We start from the raw sequence: 19,255 nt of genomic DNA on the forward strand, positions 1-19,255 counted from the left end.
AGACGCCTTACGTGCTGGATGCTGGGCTGTGCTTGCTGCGTGACTATCCCCAGCAGTAGGGAGGAGAGTGGGAAGGAAAGGACACTTATTACGTATCTACTGGGGGCTGGGCTGGCCATTTGCTTGACAATGTGCAGCGAGGCCATGTCCAGGAAGCAAGAACTGTCTCCCCAGCAAAGCTGGCTGAACAGACAAAGAAATAAGCCCCCCTGTCCCTGAGGTGCACAGGTGGGGACTGGGTGACCCATCAGGCCCTGTGGCAGGGACTCACTCTCTGGGGACATCTCCCTTGAAGGCCAGGAACTCATTTCCTTGAAGGCAAAGGAGGGGGCGGTTCCCATGTTACTAGTGGAGAAACTGAGGCTCAGCCACTTGGTCAGGGGTCACACAGTGAGATGGGCAAGGACTCAGGCTTTCTGCCTAGCTCAGGGCTCCCTCAAGCTGGCAGCTGCTCCCACAGCATTGAAGAATCTGTCATAAATCCCTCAGAAGTCCAGGACATTTGGACAAACCGGAGCAGGACACACCTGGCAGAGCAGACAGTCCCTGCCTCAGCCTGGACCCTGCCTTCTATTTCCCTCCTGGTGGGGACGGACGGCCAGGCCGGTTTGGCGCTTGGTGGGGCAGGGGGCCTGCCGGACCCCACCCTGGAGTCGGGCTTTATTCAATCTGACCGCCCAGGGAGGAGGGAGGCGACCCCGCCCGCCTAAGCACGCCCCTGCACTCCCCAGATGTTCGTGGTAGCCGAGGCCGATGCGGGCTCCTGCCTTTTGCACGAGTTCACCATCTCGGGTACCACGTATACCCCCGAGGGCGAAGTGTGAGTGTGGGGCCAGGGGACTCGCTGGCGGGCGGCCTGGGGGCGGTGCCGAGGTGTCCGTGGGAGGCCCCTGGGGGCGGGGCCCCTCCCGGGGCGGGGCCAGGGGGCGGAGCCCCTCCCGGGGGCGGGGCCGAGGTCTTCGTGGTGACCGCCCCGGCTCCACAGGCGGCAGGGGGATCTGCCTGTGCGCTGCGGCCAGTTCGACGGGCTGGTGGAGCTGGCGACCATCTGCGCCCTGTGCAACGACTCGGCGCTGGACTACAATGAGGTGGGCCCCACCCCCTTTCATGACCTCCCTAGTATGCAGGCCACCAGGACAGACCCTTTTCCCAGGCTCAAAGCTCCCAGGGTTGGCAGCCCTTGCACCCTGCAAGTGCCACACCCAGGGAGCACCGTTACCCCTGCCCACCACTCTCTGCCGCCCCTCCCTTTCCTCAGACAGGCTTCAGAACCCTTCTTCAGAGCTCTTGGGCTGTTGGGGACTACCATGGAAGGGGCCGAAGGGCTGGGGAAACCTGTGGAGGGAAAAGATTTGGGGAACAGGACTAAGAAAATGTTTAAAGCAGAAGGCACAGCCCACAAAAGCCCCACATTCAGTTAAAGCCTCCTGCGACTTAGGCATTGACTGCCGTTCACGTGGCTGGGGCAGTGGAATGGGGCATGCAGCAGGCATCTGCCCAAGGGAAGGTCCTTGGCCAGACCCAGCCTGAGGCCAAGCTGAGGGCAATAGAGCACCACCGAAGAGTTTTGAGCAGGAGAGTGACATGGTCAGATGTGCATTTACAGAAGATCACCGAGGCTTCCGTGTGGAGGACGGACAGACGGTAGAGGACTGAAGTCAGGGAGGTCTGTGTGGTCGTTCAGGCCAGAGAGATGCGGGCTGAGCCCTGGCTGGAGCCTCCGGGAGAGGGGAGAAGGCATGGGTCAGAGATATTTAGGAGCTGAAAATCCTGGGACTTGGTGACTGGTTAGGTGGAAGAGAGAGGGAGGAGGCCAGGGTGGCTCCTGGTTGCTCTGTTGGCTGGGGCTGCCACTGGAGTGGCAAATACAGAGAGCGGGAAAGGTGGCCTGAGGGGCCCCCAGGGAACAAGGTTCAGCAGGCAGCTGGACATGTGGGCTTGGGGCTCAGCAAAGGGCCCCAGGGAGCGCAGGTGGGAGGGCGGGAGCAGGCCCAGACAGCAGACACCGGTGAAGGAGGCTGACAGGAAGTGGACAGAGATACAGGCGGAGGGCAGGGAGGGTGTGTGGCGATCAATGCCAGGGTGGGGGGCTGAATGTCAGTGTCAGACACCACCCCGACTCCAGGGCAGCCAGGCTCGGAAGAGTTCACAGGTCTGTGTAAAGGAGATTACACAGAACTTCAGCAAAGGCAGCTTCAGGGGCAAGGAGTGAGTGAGGCTGGGGGCACAGGCTGGAGGCTGCCTGCCCCTCACTCCCTATCCCCTGGGTCCTCGCCAGGCCAAGGGTGTGTACGAGAAGGTGGGAGAGGCCACGGAGACAGCTCTGACTTGCCTGGTGGAGAAGATGAACGTGTTTGACACCGACCTGCAGGCCCTGTCCCGGGTGGAGCGAGCTGGCGCCTGTAATGCGGTGAGCAGGGCTGGGGCTCAGGCCTCCAGCTGCGTGGCTGGGGTTTTTGGGACATCTGGAGAAGGCAGAGAGGACAGTGAAGTCTTTTTTCTTTCTTTTTTTTTGAGACAGAGTCTTGTTCTGTCGCCCAGGCTGGAGTACAGTGGTGCAGTCCTGGCTCACTGCAACCTCCGCCTCCCGGATTCAAGTGATTCTCGTGCCTCAACCTCCTGGCGTGTGCCACCACGCCCGGCTAATTTTTGAATTTTTTAGTAGACAGGATTTCACCATGTTGTCCAGGCTAGTCTCAAACTCCCAACCTCAGGTGATCCGCCTGCCTTGGCCTCGCAGTGTGCTGGGATTGGGATTACAGGCATGAGCCACTGCTCCCGGCTGACAGTGAAGACAGACTTGGAGAAAAGAGGGGAGAAGGCTGAGTGCGGACAAGGGTTTGGAGTTAGTCTGCACACAGCATGGTCAGGAAATGGCAGCATATTACCATTTCTGGGGCTGGAGAGGGAAATGGAGGCCTTGAATGGCAGGGTCAGAGGAGCATAGATGTTATCCCGCACAGAGCAGGAGGCTCTTTTGGGGACAAGCAGTTGGTGGGAATGCAGGCGAGAGTCGCTGGCTCTGTCCTTCATGCCCTGACCTGCCTGGACCCCGCAGGTCATCAAGCAGCTGATGCGGAAAGAGTTCACCCTGGAGTTCTCCCGAGACCGGAAGTCCATGTCCGTCTACTGCACGCCCACCCGCCCTCACCCTACCGGCCAGGGCAGCAAGATGTTTGTGAAGGTGGGGGCCTGCCTGTCTGGCCTGGGCCCCTGCGTACCCTGGGGCACCTGGTCATCCACGCTCCTCTGTGAGCCCCCGTCTCCCCGTGTGAATGACAGGGTGGGTTAGACATTCTCAGGAGCCCCTTTTGCCTCTAACCGGTGGTGTGGGGGTGGTTGGTGCCACCCCTGGTGCTCCATGTTTCGGAAACTGAGTCCCAGGGAGGGAAAGGAACCAACTCCCGTGCAGACCACTGTCTGCAGCATCTCCGTTGCTGCTCCCAAACCTGGAGAGGGAAATACAGCTCTTGCTTCACCCTGCAAGGAAGCTTTAAACCCCTTTTGAAGTGAAAAGGCTTCTGTACTGAGAGCTTCGGCCACTTGGAAAAGTTAGTGTCTGGGTGACCTTTTAGGAGCAGGAGAAGCCATTGAAGGAGCTTTAGAGACTGTTTCTAGGCCCGGGGTGAGGTCGGAGGTGAGACCTGAGGCCACTGAGGGGCCTGTCACCCCCGGGCCCCCTTCCCAGGGCTATGCCCGCCACACCCTGTGCGTGGCTCTATTTCTGGTCCCCAGGCAGGGTTCAGCCTGCCTCCCTGCTGCTAAGGCCCCTACCAAATTGGAACCCGAGTTCCAGGGAGGCAGGGCCTGCAGGAAATGCCATTCCCACCCCTGCCTGCAAAACGCTGCAGTGCCTGAGTCGGCTGTGGGCTGGTGGGGGAAGGGCATCGCTAGGTTTGAGGCTGCCCCCACCCCAGCACTCCCCCCATTCCCTTTAGATTGTCTCACAGGGAGACCCACTTGGTTCTCACTCTCAACTTTCAAAGAATGGATTCTGCTCCCTGCCTTGTGTGGGTACCCTTGGGTGGCCTTTCTCCATATCTTAGTCTCCGTTTCCTGAGTTTGGGCAGGAGGGAGGGCAGGGGTCCTGACTGACGAGTTGCCTCCTCTCCCTCTCCCTGCCTGGCAGGGGGCTCCTGAGAGTGTAATCGAGCGCTGCAGCTCAGTCCGCGTGGGGAGCCACACAGCACCCCTGACCCCCACCTCCAGGGAGCAGATCCTGGCAAAGATACGGGATTGGGGCTCAGGCTCAGACACGCTGCGCTGCCTGGCACTGGCCACCCGGGACGTGCCCCCGAGGAAGGAGGACATGGAGCTGGACGACTGCAGCAAGTTTGTGCAGTATGAGGTGGGTGCGGGAGCCAATTCTCCCTGCAGTACAGGGTGGGTGCGGGAGCCGATTCTCCCCGCAGTACAGGGTGGGTGCGGGAGCCGATTCTCCCTGCAGCAGCTGGGCTGGTGGTAGGTCAGAGATGGTCTCAGGCACCGCTTGAATCTGCCCTCTCCCTACAGACGGACCTGACCTTCGTGGGCTGCGTGGGCATGCTGGACCCGCCGCGGCCTGAGGTGGCTGCCTGTATCACACGCTGCCACCAGGCGGGCATCCGCGTGGTCATGATCACGGGCGATAACAAAGGCACTGCCGTGGCCATCTGCCGCAGGCTTGGCATCTTTGGGGACACGGAAGACGTGGCGGGCAAGGCCTACACGGGCCGCGAGTTTGATGACCTCAGCCCCGAGCAGCAGCGCCATGCCTGCCGCACCGCCCGCTGCTTCGCCCGCGTGGAGCCCGCACACAAGTCCCGCATTGTGGAGAACCTGCAGTCCTTTAACGAGATCACCGCCATGGTGAGGCCACAGCCTGGAGCCCCAGGAGCGGGTGATGAGCGGGGCCACAGGGCGTGGAAAGAAGCAGGCCAGGCAACTCTCCCCTCTGCCTCCTTCTTATCTTTTCTAACATCTTATTACCAAAAAATTCAAATACAAAGAGAAATTTAAATAATGTTATTCTGGGCCAGGTGCGGTGGCTCACGCCTGTAATCTCAGCACTTTGGAGGCTGAGGCGGGCAGATCACTTGACGTCAGGAGTTCGAGACAAGCCTCACCAACATGAGGAAATCTCGTCTCTACTAAAAGTACAAAAATTAGTTTGGCCTGGTGGCACGTGCCTGAAGTCACAGCTACTTGGGAGGCTGAGGCAGGAGAATTGCTTGAACCCAGGAGGCAGAAGTTGCAGTGAGCCGAGATCACGCCACTGCACTCCAGCCTGGGTGACAGAGTGAGACTCCATCTCAAAATAATAATAATAATAATAATTTTATTCTGAACACCGACATATCTGTCATCTAGATTCTACAACTAACATTTTATTGTATTTGCTTTATCACATACCTGTCCATCCAGCCACTCTTTGCCCATCCCTAGCCTATCCTTTCTTAAGTGTATTTCAAAGTCAGTTGCAGATATCGGCATACTTCCTCCTCACCTACTTTAGAATACATATTAACGAGAGAGCAGTGTTGTTTATGGCTCTGTTTTTCCTTTTTGAGGTAAAATTTGCCTTCGATGAAACACACAGATCTTCACTGTATCATCTGATGAGTTTAGGAACATGCACACACCTGTGTAACTCACAGCCTTATCAAGATAGGAAAATGCCAGGCATGGTGGCTCATGCTTGTAATTCCAGCACTTTGGGAGGCCAAGGCAGGAGGATTGCTTGAGCCCAGGAGTTTGAGACCCCATCTCCAAAAAAAAAAAAGATATGACACATTACCATCAACTCATTAAGTTCCCACACACTTCTTCCCCATCTCTGTCCTTTGTCGCACAACGGCGATCACTGTTTTGGTTTTTTCCACCGTTTATGAGTTTTATCTACCCTAGATTTTCAAATGAATGGAATCATACAGTGTGGACTGTTTTGGTTTTGGGCTTTTTTGAGATCTGTGTGCATTGTTGTATCAGATTATAGCTTTTTTTTTTTTTTTTTTTTTTTTTTTTGAGGCGGAGTCTCGCTCTGTCGCCCGGACTGGAGTGCAGTGGCCAGATCTCAGCTCACTGCAAGCTCCGCCTCCTGGGTTCCGCCATTCTCCTGCCTCAGCCTCCCAAGTAGCTGGGACTACAGGCGCCCGCCACCTCGCCCGGCTAGTTTTTGTATTTTTAGTAGAGACGGGGTTTCACCGTATTAGCCAGGATGGTCTCGATCTCCTGACCTCGTGATCCGCCCGTCTCGGCCTCCCAAAGTGCTGGGATTACAGGCTTGAGCCACCGCGCCCGGCCTTTTTTTTTTTTTTTTTTGAGACAGAGTCTCGCTCTGTCACCCAAGCTGGAGCGCAATGGCGCGATCTCAGCTCACTGCAGCCTCCGTCTCCCGGGTTCAAGCGATTCTCCTGCCTCAGCCTCCTGAGTAGCTGGGACTACAGGCGTCAGCCACCATGCCCAGTTTATTTTTTTACTTTTACTAGAGACAGGGTTTCACCATATTAGCCAGGGTGGTCTCGATCTCTTGACCTTGTGATCCGCCTGCCTTGGCCTCCCAAAGTGCTGGGATTACAGGCGTGAGCCACCGCGCCCGGCCTGGCCTTCAATTTGACCTTGACCACAACTCCAGACTTCATGTCATTTGCCATCACTCCTCATGTGGACCTTGACTTGGCCCCTGCCTTTGCCTTGATCTTCAATTTGACTGCAACACCTGCCTGGCTCTTTCCCCGGGCCATCCCCTTGACTTCATCCTGACTTGACCTCAGCTTTCTCCCTTACCTCAGTTTCTACCCCACATCCAACCTCAATTGCATCCCTACCTTCATTGCTGACTCACCGTCATACCCATCCCCACCTCATCGTCTTCTCTGACCTCATGCTTGATATTCTCCCCGACTTTGTCCTTGTCTGCACCCCTTGCCTTCTCCTCAGCCTCATCCTCTGCCCAGTTTCTAAATTCATTCTTGAACCCACCATTTGTTCTGTCCAGCTGTCTGCTTCCTTTGGGACATCCCCTAAGACTGGGGATGGGCTGAGCTGAGAGGAGATGGGGAAGTAGAAGGGAAGTTTCTCAGGCATGGCCCTACCTGACCTGGCCCACAGACTGGTGATGGAGTTAACGACGCACCAGCCCTGAAGAAAGCAGAGATCGGCATCGCCATGGGCTCAGGCACGGCTGTGGCCAAGTCGGCGGCAGAGATGGTGCTGTCCGATGACAACTTTGCCTCCATCGTGGCTGCAGTGGAGGAGGGCCGGGCCATCTACAACAACATGAAGCAGTTCATCCGCTACCTCATCTCCTCCAATGTTGGCGAGGTCGTCTGGTGAGGCCGGGCACTCCCTCCTCACAGCCCTCTCAATCTGCCCTGTGCCCCTGAGACGGGGAAAATGCCTGTTCCTTGGCTGAGCTGCAGGGATGGAGGGGCCTGTGCCCTGCCCTGGCTGGGGCCTTCCAGGGTCCCACCTTGGAGTGGACAGTGAACACCTCGTCATTCTCCAGAGGCCCTGGTGACCTCTGGATCATGGTCAGCCCAGCACCCAAGGAGGTGCCTGAAGAGTCACCTCTCAGCCCTCCAGCCATGAACTTCCCGCTTGCAGATTAGCAAGATGAGAGAAAATCCCCACCTTTAGGCAGTCATGTGTGTGTCCGTGTGCGGATGTGTGTTTGTGTGCACGTGGCCTGAGTGCCTGAGGGGTGTGTGTAACGTGTGTATGTATGCATGTGTGCCCTTGTGCATTTTGAGCGTGAGTACAAGCAGAAGTATGTGTGCCGGCGTGTGACTGTGCACACGCTTGTATCCACATGTGTGGATGCCTGTGGGGAGTGGTGAGCACGTGTGTTGCTGGACATGGATGGATTCTGCATCTCTGCACCTCAGGGCAGATGTGTAGGTGTTTGCTTGTGTTTGCGGGATGGTGTGGCATGTGCTAGGTTTTTGCACATGTCTGATGCTTGGGCATGCCATCTTTGTGTGTGTGTGTGTGTGTGTGTGTGTGTGTGTGTGTACTTGGCCTCTGCTAGGCCTAAAGAGCAGGTATGTCCAGGATCCAGAGCTGGGACTGGGGAAGGCAGGGCTGGCCAGGCCCGAGGCAGAGCTGTGTATACACACCCTTCACATCAGAGCTAGCGGAGGAAGGAGGGGCTGCCCTGGAGACAGTGGGTGAGCTCCCAGCCTTGGGTCTGAGCAAGAGCTGGAGCCTCCGTCTGGTGGGGGCTGGGCCTACTGGGGGCTAGAGCCCATGACTCTGTTCCAGCATCTTCCTCACGGCAATTCTGGGCCTGCCCGAAGCCCTGATCCCTGTGCAGCTTCTCTGGGTGAACCTGGTGACAGACGGCCTACCTGCCACGGCTCTGGGCTTCAACCCGCCAGACCTGGACATCATGGAGAAGCTGCCTCGGAACCCCCGAGAAGCCCTCATCAGTGGCTGGCTCTTCTTCCGATACCTGGCTATCGGAGGTGAGTGGGGCCTGAGCCCTCCGTGGAGTTCCTAAGCTTCCTAAGAGCCTTGTATCAGGCTTGCAAGGTGTAGGCAGTGTGACTCAGCCTGGCTTGTACCAGGAGAAACTGTATGGGCTCATGTAATGGAAAAGACCAGGCACGGCTGGATCTGGGTCTCAGTATCACTGGCATATTTTGGCACTGCCTCAGCTTCATTCTTAGGCCCATGTCCCTCGTGGTGGCACAATGGCTGCTGCAGCCCCAGCCATCACGCTTACTCTGTTACAACCCCAAATTCAGCAGAAGAGAGAGTCTTTTATCATACTGCTCTCCTGGTAGTATAATAAAAGTCTCAGGCCTGGGCTGGGTGTGATGGCTCACACTTGTAACCCCAGCACTTTGGGAGACCGAGGCAGGCAGATCACCTGAGGTCAGGAGTTCAAGACCAGCCTGGCCAACATGGTTAAACCCCATCTCTACTAAAAATACAAAAATTAGCCGGGCGTGATGGCAAGTGCCGGTAATCCCAGCTACTCAGGAGGCTGAGACAGGAGAATCGCTTGAACCCAGGAGGCAGAGGTTGCAGTGAGCTGAGATGGCACCACTGTCTTTCAGCCTAGGCAACAGAGCGAGACTCCGTCTCAAAAAAAAAAGTCTCAGCAGGCCTGTTCTCATCGGCCCACACAGGGTCACCTGCTAATCTCCAGTCACTGTGGTCAAGGTTATGGCAGATGCTGATTGACCAGCCAGGGCTCACCACTGGCATCGAGGGGTGGTGCCTGCAAACCACATGGCTTAGACAGGAAAAGGGCGGCTCCCTGCTGCAATTCAGGGAATTATTAGGCAGGGGAAACAGATGCCAGAAAGCCACCGCCATTCTCTACAGCCAGTCTCCTCCCCTGCCCGCAGTGTACGTAGGCCTGGCCACAGTGGCTGCCGCCACCTGGTGGTTCCTGTATGATGCCGAGGGACCTCACGTCAACTTCTACCAGCTGGTGAGCAAGGGATGGCCAGGGAGTTGTTGGAGTTCCAGGGGAGATGGGTCCAGAGCTGCATGGGGGGCCTGCAGTGTCCTTCCCCACTTGCTATACACGAATAAACATCCCCACCTACGGAACCAAGCTCAGAGCCCGCTGGAAACCCGGAGACACCAGCACGGCCCCCCCAGGCCAAAAGGCCCCTCCCCATGCCAGTCAGTTAGCGGGGACCAAGGGCCCCACTGCCACATGTATCTTACCTTCATCAGAGGACCCCTAAAACGTAGAGGCCTCAGAGGAATGAGCCCCTAAATGGTAGGACTTTAGGCAGAGGGTCAAACTGAGGAGATCAAGAATGGAGGGGAGGGCCGGGCGCAGTGCCTCACGCCTGTAATCCCAGCACTCTGGGAGGCCCAGGTGGGTGAACCACCTGAGGTCAGGAGTTCGAGACCAGCCTGGCCAATGCGATGAAACCCTGTCTCTATTAAAAATACAAACATTAGCTGGGCTTGGTGGTGCACACCTGTAATCCCAGCTACTCAGGAGGCTGAGGCAGGAGAATCACATGAACCCGGGAGGTGGAGGTTGCAGTGAGCCAAGATCACACCATTGCACTCCAGCCTGGGTGACAGAGTGAGACTCCATCTCAAGAAAAAAAAAATTGAGGGGAGGCCGGTCACGGTGGCTGACGCCTGTAATCCTAGTGCTTTGGGAGGCCAAGGTAGGCAGATCACTTGAGCCCAGGAGTTTGAGACAAGCCTGGGCAACATAGTGAGATCCCATCTCTACCAAATAAAAATAAAAATAAAAATTAGCCAGGCACGGTGATGTGTGCCTGTAGCTTCTTGGGAAGCTGAGGTGGGAGGATCAGTTGAGCCCAGGAGGTCACAGCTGAAGTGAGCCGTGATCACACCATTGCACTTCAGCCTTGGTAACAGAGGAAGACCCTGTCCAGACCAGCCTGACCAACATGGCGAAACCCTGTCTCTACTAAAAATATAAAAATTACCCAGGCATGGTGGCAGATGCCTGTTTTCGCAGCTACTCAGGAGGCTGAGGCACGAGAATCACTTCAACCTGGGAGACGGAGGTTGCAGTGAGTCGAGATTGCACCACTGCACTCCAGCCTGGGCGATAGAGCAAGACGCAGTCTCAAAAAAAAAAGGAAAGAAAACCAAAGGGGGTCTTGCAGGATACAGTGAACAGGAAATAGGCAGGCAGGCAAAGGGAAGGAGTGGGCAGAGCAGTGGTCTCACCAGTAGAAATGGGCTCCTCCAGGGCTCTCCATGTGCCTGTGTGGCAGAAGCTCCAGCCCAGCGCACCTTCTTTTTTTTTTTTGAGACGGAGTCTCGCTCTGTCGCCCAGGCTGGAGTGCAGTGGCACGATCTTGGCTCACTGCAACCTCCGCCTCCTGGGTTCAAGTGATTCCCTTGCCTCAGCCTCCTGAATAGCTGGGACTACAGGCGTCCGCCACCACGCCTGGCTAATTTTTTGTATTTTTAGTAGAGACGGGGTTTCACCATGTTTGCCAGGATGGTCTCGATCTCCTGACCTCGTGATTTGCCCATCTCGGCCTCCCAAAGTGCTGGGATGACAGGCATGAGCCATCGCGCCCGGCCCCCAGCGCACCTTCTAATGAATAATTCCGGAGGCCACAGCAAGACCTATGACCTGGGGAACACTGTGTGTGTGTGGCAGGTGCTTTCTGGTGAAACCAAGAAGCACTGGGCAGGGCATTTATGGCAACAGCAACAGACCCATTGATACATTTTTTTTTTAATTTTTTTGAGACGGAGTCTCGCTCTGTCGCCCAGGCTGGAGTGCAGTGGCACGATCTCGGCTCACTGCAGCCTCCACCTCCCGGGTTCAAGCGATGCTCCTGCCTCAGCCTCCCGAGTAGCTGGGATTACAGGCGCCCGCCATCATGCCTGGCTAATTTGTGTGTACATGTATGGATAGGCCATTAAGATGTGGCAGAGTGAGGCCTGAAAACAGTGGCACAATTGGCAGGAGGATTTGTTCCTCTTGGTCACTGGGTGGGCCGAGTCAGGTTCAAAGTTCAGGAGGTTTTCCCTTCTTTACGGTCAGCACCAAATAGAAACGTGTGTCCGCTCACGCCTGTAATCCCAGCACTATGGGAGGCCAAGGTGGGTGGATCATTTGAGCCCAGGAATTTGAGAACAGCCTGGGCAACATGGCGAAATCCCGTCTCTACAAAAAATACAAAACTTAGGCAACAGCGACGGCTCAGGCCTGGAGTCTCAGTTAGTTGGGAGGCTGTGGTGGCACCACCACCTGAGCCCAGGAATTCAAGGCTACAGTGAGCTGAGATTGCACCACTGCACTCCAGCCTGGGCAATGGGAGTGAGACCTTGTCTCAAAAACAAAACAAGGCCAGGCACAGTGGCTCACGCCTGTAATCCCAGCAGTTCGGGAGGCCGAGGCAGGTGGATCACTTGAGGTCAGGAGATTGAGACCAGCCTGACCAATATGATGAAACCCCATCTCGACTACAAATACAAAAATTAGCCATGCATTGCCCTATTCAGTGGTCTCCAGGGTCCTGCTAGCCTCCCCAGGCTAATGCCAGCTGTTCTCCTTCTGAGCCACTGCACTCCTGCTCCAGAACATTCTGCCTTTCCCACTCTGTACCCTTGCTTCTCCCTGGCACGGTGCATCTCCCCACCGCCACCCCGACCCTGCGCCCCTCCCGGGATCCCCAGCCCACCCCATGATAGCATTCTGTGTGCTGCTTGTGCCCAGGCATGGGCCAAGGGCAGGGTGAGGCTTCCCTCCTCCCACCCACCAGCCCTTCGCCTGACCTGCTGTTCTCTCTGACCTGCCACGGTGCCCCCAGAGGAACTTCCTGAAGTGCTCTGAAGACAACCCGCTCTTTGCCGGCATCGACTGTGAGGTGTTCGAGTCGCGCTTCCCCACCACCATGGCCTTGTCTGTGCTCGTGACCATTGAAATGTGCAATGCCCTCAACAGGTGGGCTGGGCGCAGGGCCTGGAACTGGGGCCTTGGACTGGTGCCAGTTGTGAGGGTTGGGGGTTCCAGTATCAGTGTCTGAGAGTCAGGGGTTCAGGAGTGGGATGTACCAGTCAAGAGGGTCCAGGATTGGGGTCTGATGTTTGGGGGGTTCAGGATTGGGATCAGAGGTTCAAGGGGGTCCAGGATTGAGGTCCAGAGGTCAAGAGTGTCCCAAACTGAGGTCTAGGGGTCAGAGAGGTCCAGGATTAGGGTCTGGGGTCAAGGGGTTCAGGTTGGAGTCTGATGTTTGGGGAGTTCAGGATTGGAATCAGAGGGTCAAGGGTCCAGGATTGGGTTCCAGGGGTCAGGTGAGTCCAGGACTGAGGTCTGGGAGTTAGAGGGGTCCAGAACTGAGGTCTGGGGCCAAGTAGGGTCCAGGATTAGGGTCTGGGGGTCAGGGGGGGTCCAAGATTGGGATCCAAAGATTTGGGGACCAGGATTGGGGTCTAAGGGTCAGAGAGGCCCAGAGGGGATTCTGAGAGTGTGGGGACCGGATTGGGGTCTAGGGGACAAAGGGCTGAAACTGGGGTCTGAAGAAATAAGCCAAGATTAGGTCTGAGGGACAGAGAAAGGGGTCCCAGCCTGGGACAGGCCCTGGCGGGCTGAGCGGGCAACGGCGATGCATTGCTGGAGAAGTGGTGAGGCTCCTCCCACAGGGGTGGGTTCCCGTGGCAGGGCCTCCCTGCACCCCAGCCTAAGGGGAGCTCCCTGTGCCTTGGCAGCGTCTCGGAGAACCAGTCGCTGCTTCGGATGCCGCCCTGGATGAACCCCTGGCTGTTGACGGCTGTGGCCATGTCCATGGCCCTGCACTTCCTCATCCTGCTCGTGCCGCCCCTGCCTGTGAGTCACCCCGTCTGTCCCACTGCCCTGGTCCCTGGACATCACAGGCCCTAGGCTGGTCGCTGGGCCCCTCTGGCCCCCCTGCAATGGAAACTACCTGGAGGAGAGGGAGGTGAGGGGTCTGGCCAGCCACCACCTCCAGATGTGGCCCTACCTTCAGGAGCTCCCAGACCTGGGGGATGACAGAGGGGGAACCCCCTGCTGAAGGGACTGTGCCCAGGCTGGGGTGGAAGGAAGGACGAGCTTTCCCGGGGCAGAATCCTTCCGCCTCCCAACAGTATGGATGGGAGTTGGCCCAGTGGGCAAGGGCAGGGGAGGGCCCTTGAGGCAGAGGAAGCTGAGTGGACAAAGATCGGGGGGTACATCCAGGAGGTTCTTAGGAGTGTTCACGAAAAGTCCGTCAGAGCCCAGGGGGGTAAGAGTCCGTCAGAGCCCAGAGGGATAAGAGTCCGTCAGAGCCCAGAGGGATAAGAGTCCGTCAGAGCCCAAGGGGTAAGAGTCCATCAGAGCCCAGAGGGATAAGAATCCGTCAGAGCCCAGGGGGATAAGAGTCCGTCAGAGCCCAGGGGGGTAAGGCCGGTGGACGGCTGAGGCACGGGACAGCCAGTCCTTCCTTTCACCAAACCTCCCTTCCCCTCCCCGCCAGCTCATTTTCCAGGTGACCCCACTGAGCGGGCGCCAGTGGGTGGTGGTGCTCCAGATATCTCTGCCTGTCATCCTGCTGGATGAGGCCTTCAAGTACCTGTCCCGGAACCACGTGGACGGTGAGTGGGAGGCCCCCTCCCACCCACTCTGCTGCCCACCCACCTCCAGCCTGCCTCCCCACCCACCGCTGCTCCTGGGCTGCAGCGGACGCTCTGGGTGCGGTGGGCAGAGCCTCTGTGTCTGCACCGGCGGAGGCATTCTTGGATCTCCAAGTGGAGGGCATGAAGGGACTCTGGTGACCGGGACCCAAGGTGTCTGCAGGGTCTTGCACTGCAAGGGTCCTGGGCCAGCAATGGAAGCACCTCTCCAGCCACACTGCCTCACTGTGTTCACCTGCCACTCCCTACATGGCCAGGGCACTGTGTGCTCTTCTGGGCCTCGGCCTCTGACCCCTCTGCACCTGGCCTGTCTTTATCCAGGCATTCTCAGGACAGTCTCGCAGGCCTGGAGTAGGCAGCCGATGACCGCCTCTTGGACCCCAGACCACACCGGGTTGGCCTCTTTGGTGTCACCTTGTGGGTGGGTCAAGGGGAGCGTTGTTTCTGAGCTCACAGCTCTGGGTCTGCCTTAACCCTGGAGTGGAGAGGACAGGATGGCAGGTGTCAGGCTAGAGAGAAGTGGGCTGGGACCTGGGGTCCATCTACCTGCCTCTGCCAGGTGGATTCTGAGAGTGGGTGATTCTGAACCTCCAAGGGCCAGGCACACAGCATCATCTCGCTGTCAGAGCTGCTCAGAGAGGGAGGAAGCCGGGGTGAGCTCCTGTTCTGGGGATTTACGCAGAGGCAGTGGCCGTGTGGCTGGACTGCTGTGCCGGGGGCCTAGGTTGGGCTGGGCAGTGACTGAGGCCTGCATTGGGGCAGCTGGGTCATTGGGGGCCACCTCTGGCAGGAATGTGCCCCAGGGGAGGGGGTGGAGGGACTATAAATAGATCACACGTCTGTCATTCCCTAGGGACTGAGCAAGGGAACTGGCCTGTCCAGGGAGTGGCCAGACACGTGTAGGGACTGCATTGAGGGTGCAGGTGGGCACTCAGCAAGGCCAGCCTGCCGGGAGTGAGGGGGAGGAGTTTCTCGAGGCTTTGAGGTTAAAGCAGTGGTTGGAAAGAATAGGATTGAACCTAGTGGAACAGGGCTGGGTGAGCACAGATGCTGACATTCAGAGTGGAGGGCAGAGGGGGTGAGGTCCGGGGGAGGGGCAAAGGGCCCTGAGTGCCAAGGTAGAGACCCTGGACACTGTCCTCAGGGCAGTGGGGAAGCATGGGAGGAGTGTAAGGACAACGCGGGACTGTGTCAACCATGGAGGACAGGCAAGAGGGGGTGAGACTAACGGGCCGGACACAATGGCTCACGCCTGTCATCCCAGCACTTTGGGAGGCTGAGGTGGGAGGATCACCTGAGTCAGGAGTTCAAGACCAGCCTGGCCAACATGGGAAAACTCCGTCTCTACTAAAAATACAAAAATTAGCTGGCCGTGGTGGCAGGTGCCTGTCATCCCAGCTACTCACGAGGCTGAGGCTGTAGAATCGCTTGAACTTGGGAGGCAGAGGTTGCAGTGAGCTGAGATTGAGCCACTGCACTCCAGCCAGGGGGCAGAGTGAGACTCCGTCCCCCACCCTCCCCCAAAAAGAGGGGGTGAGACTAACACCAGGAGGTGGACGAGCAGCATTGAACAGACCTGGGGAGCAGGCAGAGCGCTGGCCCCGGGGAGCTGGCCCCAGCAGCACCTCCACCTCCACCTCCTTGAGATGTTGGTGGTGGCTCCTGTGAAGTTTGGCTTGGAAAGGTGGTGCCTGGCTGCTGGAGGACGGACACAGGCTGGGTACCTGCAGCTCCATCTGAGGGGTGGGGTGGAGGCACCCCAAGGAATGTGCTCGCTGGAAGCCCAGACAGCCCTGCCCAGCGCCGCTGCAGTCCCTGGGGCCTCCTAAAGCCAGACGGAGCGGGGGTGAGAGCAGGACCCTTTGTGCTCCCGAGCCAGCCGGGTGGCCTTTTAGGGAAGTTTTTCTGAAGCCCGATGCTTGTGGCTTCCCCATGATTTATGTCATTTAGGAGGGATGTGTCCTAGGGAGAAGTTTGGCTCCTGGGTCAGGCCTGGGGGCTGGGGGCAGTCCTCTTGCCCTACCTCCTGGCTCTGCCCAGGTGTGGCTGAGCAGCTATCAGGGGAGGCCTGGGGGCTGGGCTGTGGTGGCTGGCGGGGGACAGATCTGGGAGGTTACAGGCGGGCTTAGAGTTTACTCTGAGGACAGTGAGGAACCATGAAATGGGGTGTTGGGACTGGATTTGGGCTTTTGCTTGATGCTAGGGGCAGAAGGATGATGGGAAGGTAAGACTGGGGCTGGGGGCAGAGCAGCAGGCCTTGAGTCCTGGTGGGGGAGGGCAGCGGGAGAGATGAGATCTCACAATTTGGGCGAAATCGAGCCTGGGTGTGTGTGATGGGTAAGAGAAGCAAGGATGAGCCTGGTGTCTGAACCTTACAGTGGTGGGTAGTGACTCCCCAAAATGAAAACCCGGGGAGTGTGTACTGGAGGGTTTGGGGGCGTTGATGGAACAGCGGAGAGAAGGAGGTGTGGGGGACGTTGCAGGGATGTGTCCTGCAGAGCAAGATCCTGGCTGCCGCGTGGGGCGTCTGGTGGGGCTGGGGTAGACTGAGGTCTGGAGTAAGGGAGGCCATGGGAGCCTGGGGCTGTCCTGGGAGAAGTGGAGGTTGGAAGGGGCTGGGAAGGGGCTGGAAGGAACCTGCCTGGATGTGTGCCCTTATGCATACATCTTAACACGCTCTTGGGTTTTTCTTCCAGAAAAAAAGAGCCAGAAGTGAGCGCTGGGAACGGAGTGGAGTCTCCGGTGTGTACCTCAGACTGATGGTGTCCATGCATTCGCCTCCGCCCCCACCCCTGCCGCCACACTCGCCCACTTCCCACCAGTTCCCGCCGGATAGAGGACAGGCCCGAGGCCAGAACGGCCATCCCCAGGCCCCGTCCTGGGGTCTCTGTCCCCACTTCCTTCTGGCCTGGGAGCTCTGTAATTCCTGTCTCTTGGACTCTCCTGGGAAGTTCCCCGCTCTGCAGCTCTGGCCCAGGAACTGCAGGCTGGGAGGGGGCAGCCAAGTAGCCAGAGCTGGCAGCACACCCAGAGATCCGGGGTCCCTCCACCCCCACATCACGAGTCTGCCTGGAGCTTGCTCCCCCTTGCTTGGAAGCTGGACCTTCCCTTGGTGGCTGGTGCCTCTGCACTGACGGAGGACTCCTGGGGGTCCGTCTTACCGGCTCCGACCCGTCCCTTCGTGCCTGGTCTGGGACTGGGTCAGCCCTGGGGGATCAGAAGGGGCCATCTGGGCCCAGCTGTGTACAGCGAGAGCGGGCAGCCCCCTCCACTCCGCTCTGCTTCCACAAAGTCGGCTTCTGAGAGCTTGAGGCTGCTTCTGTTTATATGTGCAGGGCCCGGGGGGGTGAAGGGTTAGAGAGACCGACACAAGGAGCCAGGAGGAGGGGCAGAGCGAGGATGCCTTTTCCCGGGAGACAAGTTGGGAAAGCCTAGTTGACCTGCCTCAGCCCCGCTCGCCTCCTGGACTCAGGGTTCCCCGTCCTGAGAGCAGGAGACGCTCAGGGTCACACTGCCGCCCCGTCTGCCATGCACAGGTCCAACTCGCCACCTGCGTCCCTGGTACCTGAGACCCCTGACATCCTCAGGTTCCTGACCGTGGCGCCCTTCTACCAACCCAGGGTGCGGCTGCCGCACTGTCTGCACAGCTGGGGGCCTCTGAGCCTGGTGGGCTCTCCTGGAGTCTTGGCCACACTCCTTGCCCCCTCCGCACGACACCCATGAGCCGAAAGGATGTCACTAAGGATGGCTGATTCCCCAAGGGCACCTGCTCCCCCTCGCCCCCGCTGGAGGAACGCGTCATGTCAGATGAGAGGAAGATGGCCTTTGACGGACAGAATGTGTCTCTTAACTCAGCTTTTGCTACTTTGGCAGCAACTAGCGAGGGAGAGCAGAAACGTGCGCCAAGGACTGTCCCTGTGTCTTGGCCCCTCCTAGGGAGTGTGCAGACTGATGATTTTATATGTAAATCAAAACTTGCATCCCTTTCCTAGTCCCCCACATCCAAAGCCCCTCAGCCTACCTTGCAGACCAATGGGCTCTGTGTTCTGTAGCGTCTTCCCCCATACCTCCCCCTCCTCCCTCTCGCAGGCTCTGGGGGGCCAGTGAGAGAAACAGTGGGGGAGGCGGGGAGTCTGGTGCCTGCAGAGATTCTCTGCTTCTTTCCTGGGGGGAGGTGGGGAGGTCTTAGCAGGAGCAGGGCCCTGTACCCACCTGCTGACATGCTGTTTGGTAGAGAAATAAAGGTTGTGTGTCTGGGGGAACAGAGGATTCTCAGCGTCTGTTTTCCCGGGGAGTGGTCCTACCATCTCCACCTATGGGGTGTCTACCTGGGGCCCTACCACCTCCCCACACCCAGTCCAGGAAACGCTGAGCAAAGGTCTGGGGTTCACACATCACCAGGATTGTTCTCTTGGCCTCCAAGACAAGGCTCTGGAGAGCCACACTCGAGCGGCAGGTGCAGTGCCTGCACAGCCTCCCAGCTTCGGGATGCTTGCTCTTCACAGGGACAGTGTTGACAATTTGTGCACAAGTTCAAAGGCCTTTTATGCATTTTATTTTGTTTCATTTGTTTCTGTAGCTATTTGAGACGAAGTCTCGCTCTGTCGCCCAGGCTGGAGTGCAGTGGTGCAATCTCAGTTCACTGCAACTTCCACCTCCCGAGTAGCTGCCTCAGCTTCCAGAGTAGCTGGGAAGGCATGCACCACTACAGCCAGATAATTTTTGTATTTTTAGTAGAGACGGGGTTTTGCCATGTTGGCCAGGCTGGTGTCAAACTCCTGACCTCAGGTGATCCGCCTGCCTCGGCCTCCCAAGGTGTCGGGGTGACAGGCGTGAGCCACCTCGCCCGGCTCCTTTTATGCATTTTATGATCTGCACGTCACCCCCGAGGAAACAGGCTGGGAGAGTTCCATGATTGGGCCTGGGCAGGGCTGAGCCTGGCCTGAATCTCAGGGGCCCCTTGCATCCCACAGGGGAGCCTCAATCCCAGCTCTTCCGTAGGTGCTGCAGCTCTCCTGCTCCACCTCCCTCTCCTCCTCAGATCCCGGGATCCCATCCCCACCGGCCCTTCCACGACCAGCTCAGATGCACCTCACCCCTACCACCTCCCCAAGGCTTCCCTCAGCTCACAATACCCAGGGACCTCTGCCAGGCTGCCTGGGGTGAGCCGACTCAC

General features: G+C 58.0%; 1 protein-coding gene across 8 annotated transcripts in view; it reads left to right on the forward strand.

The window, feature by feature from the left end:
* The window catches only part of ATP2A3 (ATPase sarcoplasmic/endoplasmic reticulum Ca2+ transporting 3), a 38,562-nt gene extending 20,221 nt beyond the window's left edge, over positions 1-18,341 (forward strand). For 2 of the 8 annotated variants that reach the window (XM_033185055.1, XM_033185062.1), the window contains 15 exons: positions 732-820; positions 986-1,088; positions 2,279-2,410; positions 3,059-3,184; positions 4,130-4,348; positions 4,513-4,848; positions 7,090-7,310; positions 8,242-8,444; positions 9,336-9,421; positions 12,261-12,394; positions 13,159-13,276; positions 13,923-14,040; positions 14,401-14,473; positions 14,639-14,732; positions 16,776-18,341. In XM_033185055.1, coding sequence (XP_033040946.1) covers positions 732-820; positions 986-1,088; positions 2,279-2,410; positions 3,059-3,184; positions 4,130-4,348; positions 4,513-4,848; positions 7,090-7,310; positions 8,242-8,444; positions 9,336-9,421; positions 12,261-12,394; positions 13,159-13,276; positions 13,923-14,040; positions 14,401-14,473; positions 14,639-14,732; positions 16,776-17,213 — 2,490 coding nt within the window. In that variant the 3' untranslated portion in view covers positions 17,214-18,341. Of the gene's footprint in view, positions 1-731; positions 821-985; positions 1,089-2,278; positions 2,411-3,058; positions 3,185-4,129; positions 4,349-4,512; positions 4,849-7,089; positions 7,311-8,241; positions 8,445-9,335; positions 9,422-12,260; positions 12,395-13,158; positions 13,389-13,922; positions 14,041-14,400; positions 14,501-14,638; positions 14,733-14,932; positions 15,003-16,775 lie in introns of those variants that run through there. The other 6 variants (XM_033185056.1, XM_033185057.1, XM_033185059.1 and 3 more) reach the window with 6 other exon arrangements.
* The last annotated feature ends 914 nt before the right edge of the window (positions 18,342-19,255 follow it).

Source organism: Trachypithecus francoisi, unplaced genomic scaffold, assembly GCF_009764315.1.
Source record: "Trachypithecus francoisi isolate TF-2019V2 unplaced genomic scaffold, Tfra_2.0 Lachesis_group20, whole genome shotgun sequence".
NCBI lineage: Eukaryota > Metazoa > Chordata > Mammalia > Primates > Cercopithecidae > Trachypithecus > Trachypithecus francoisi.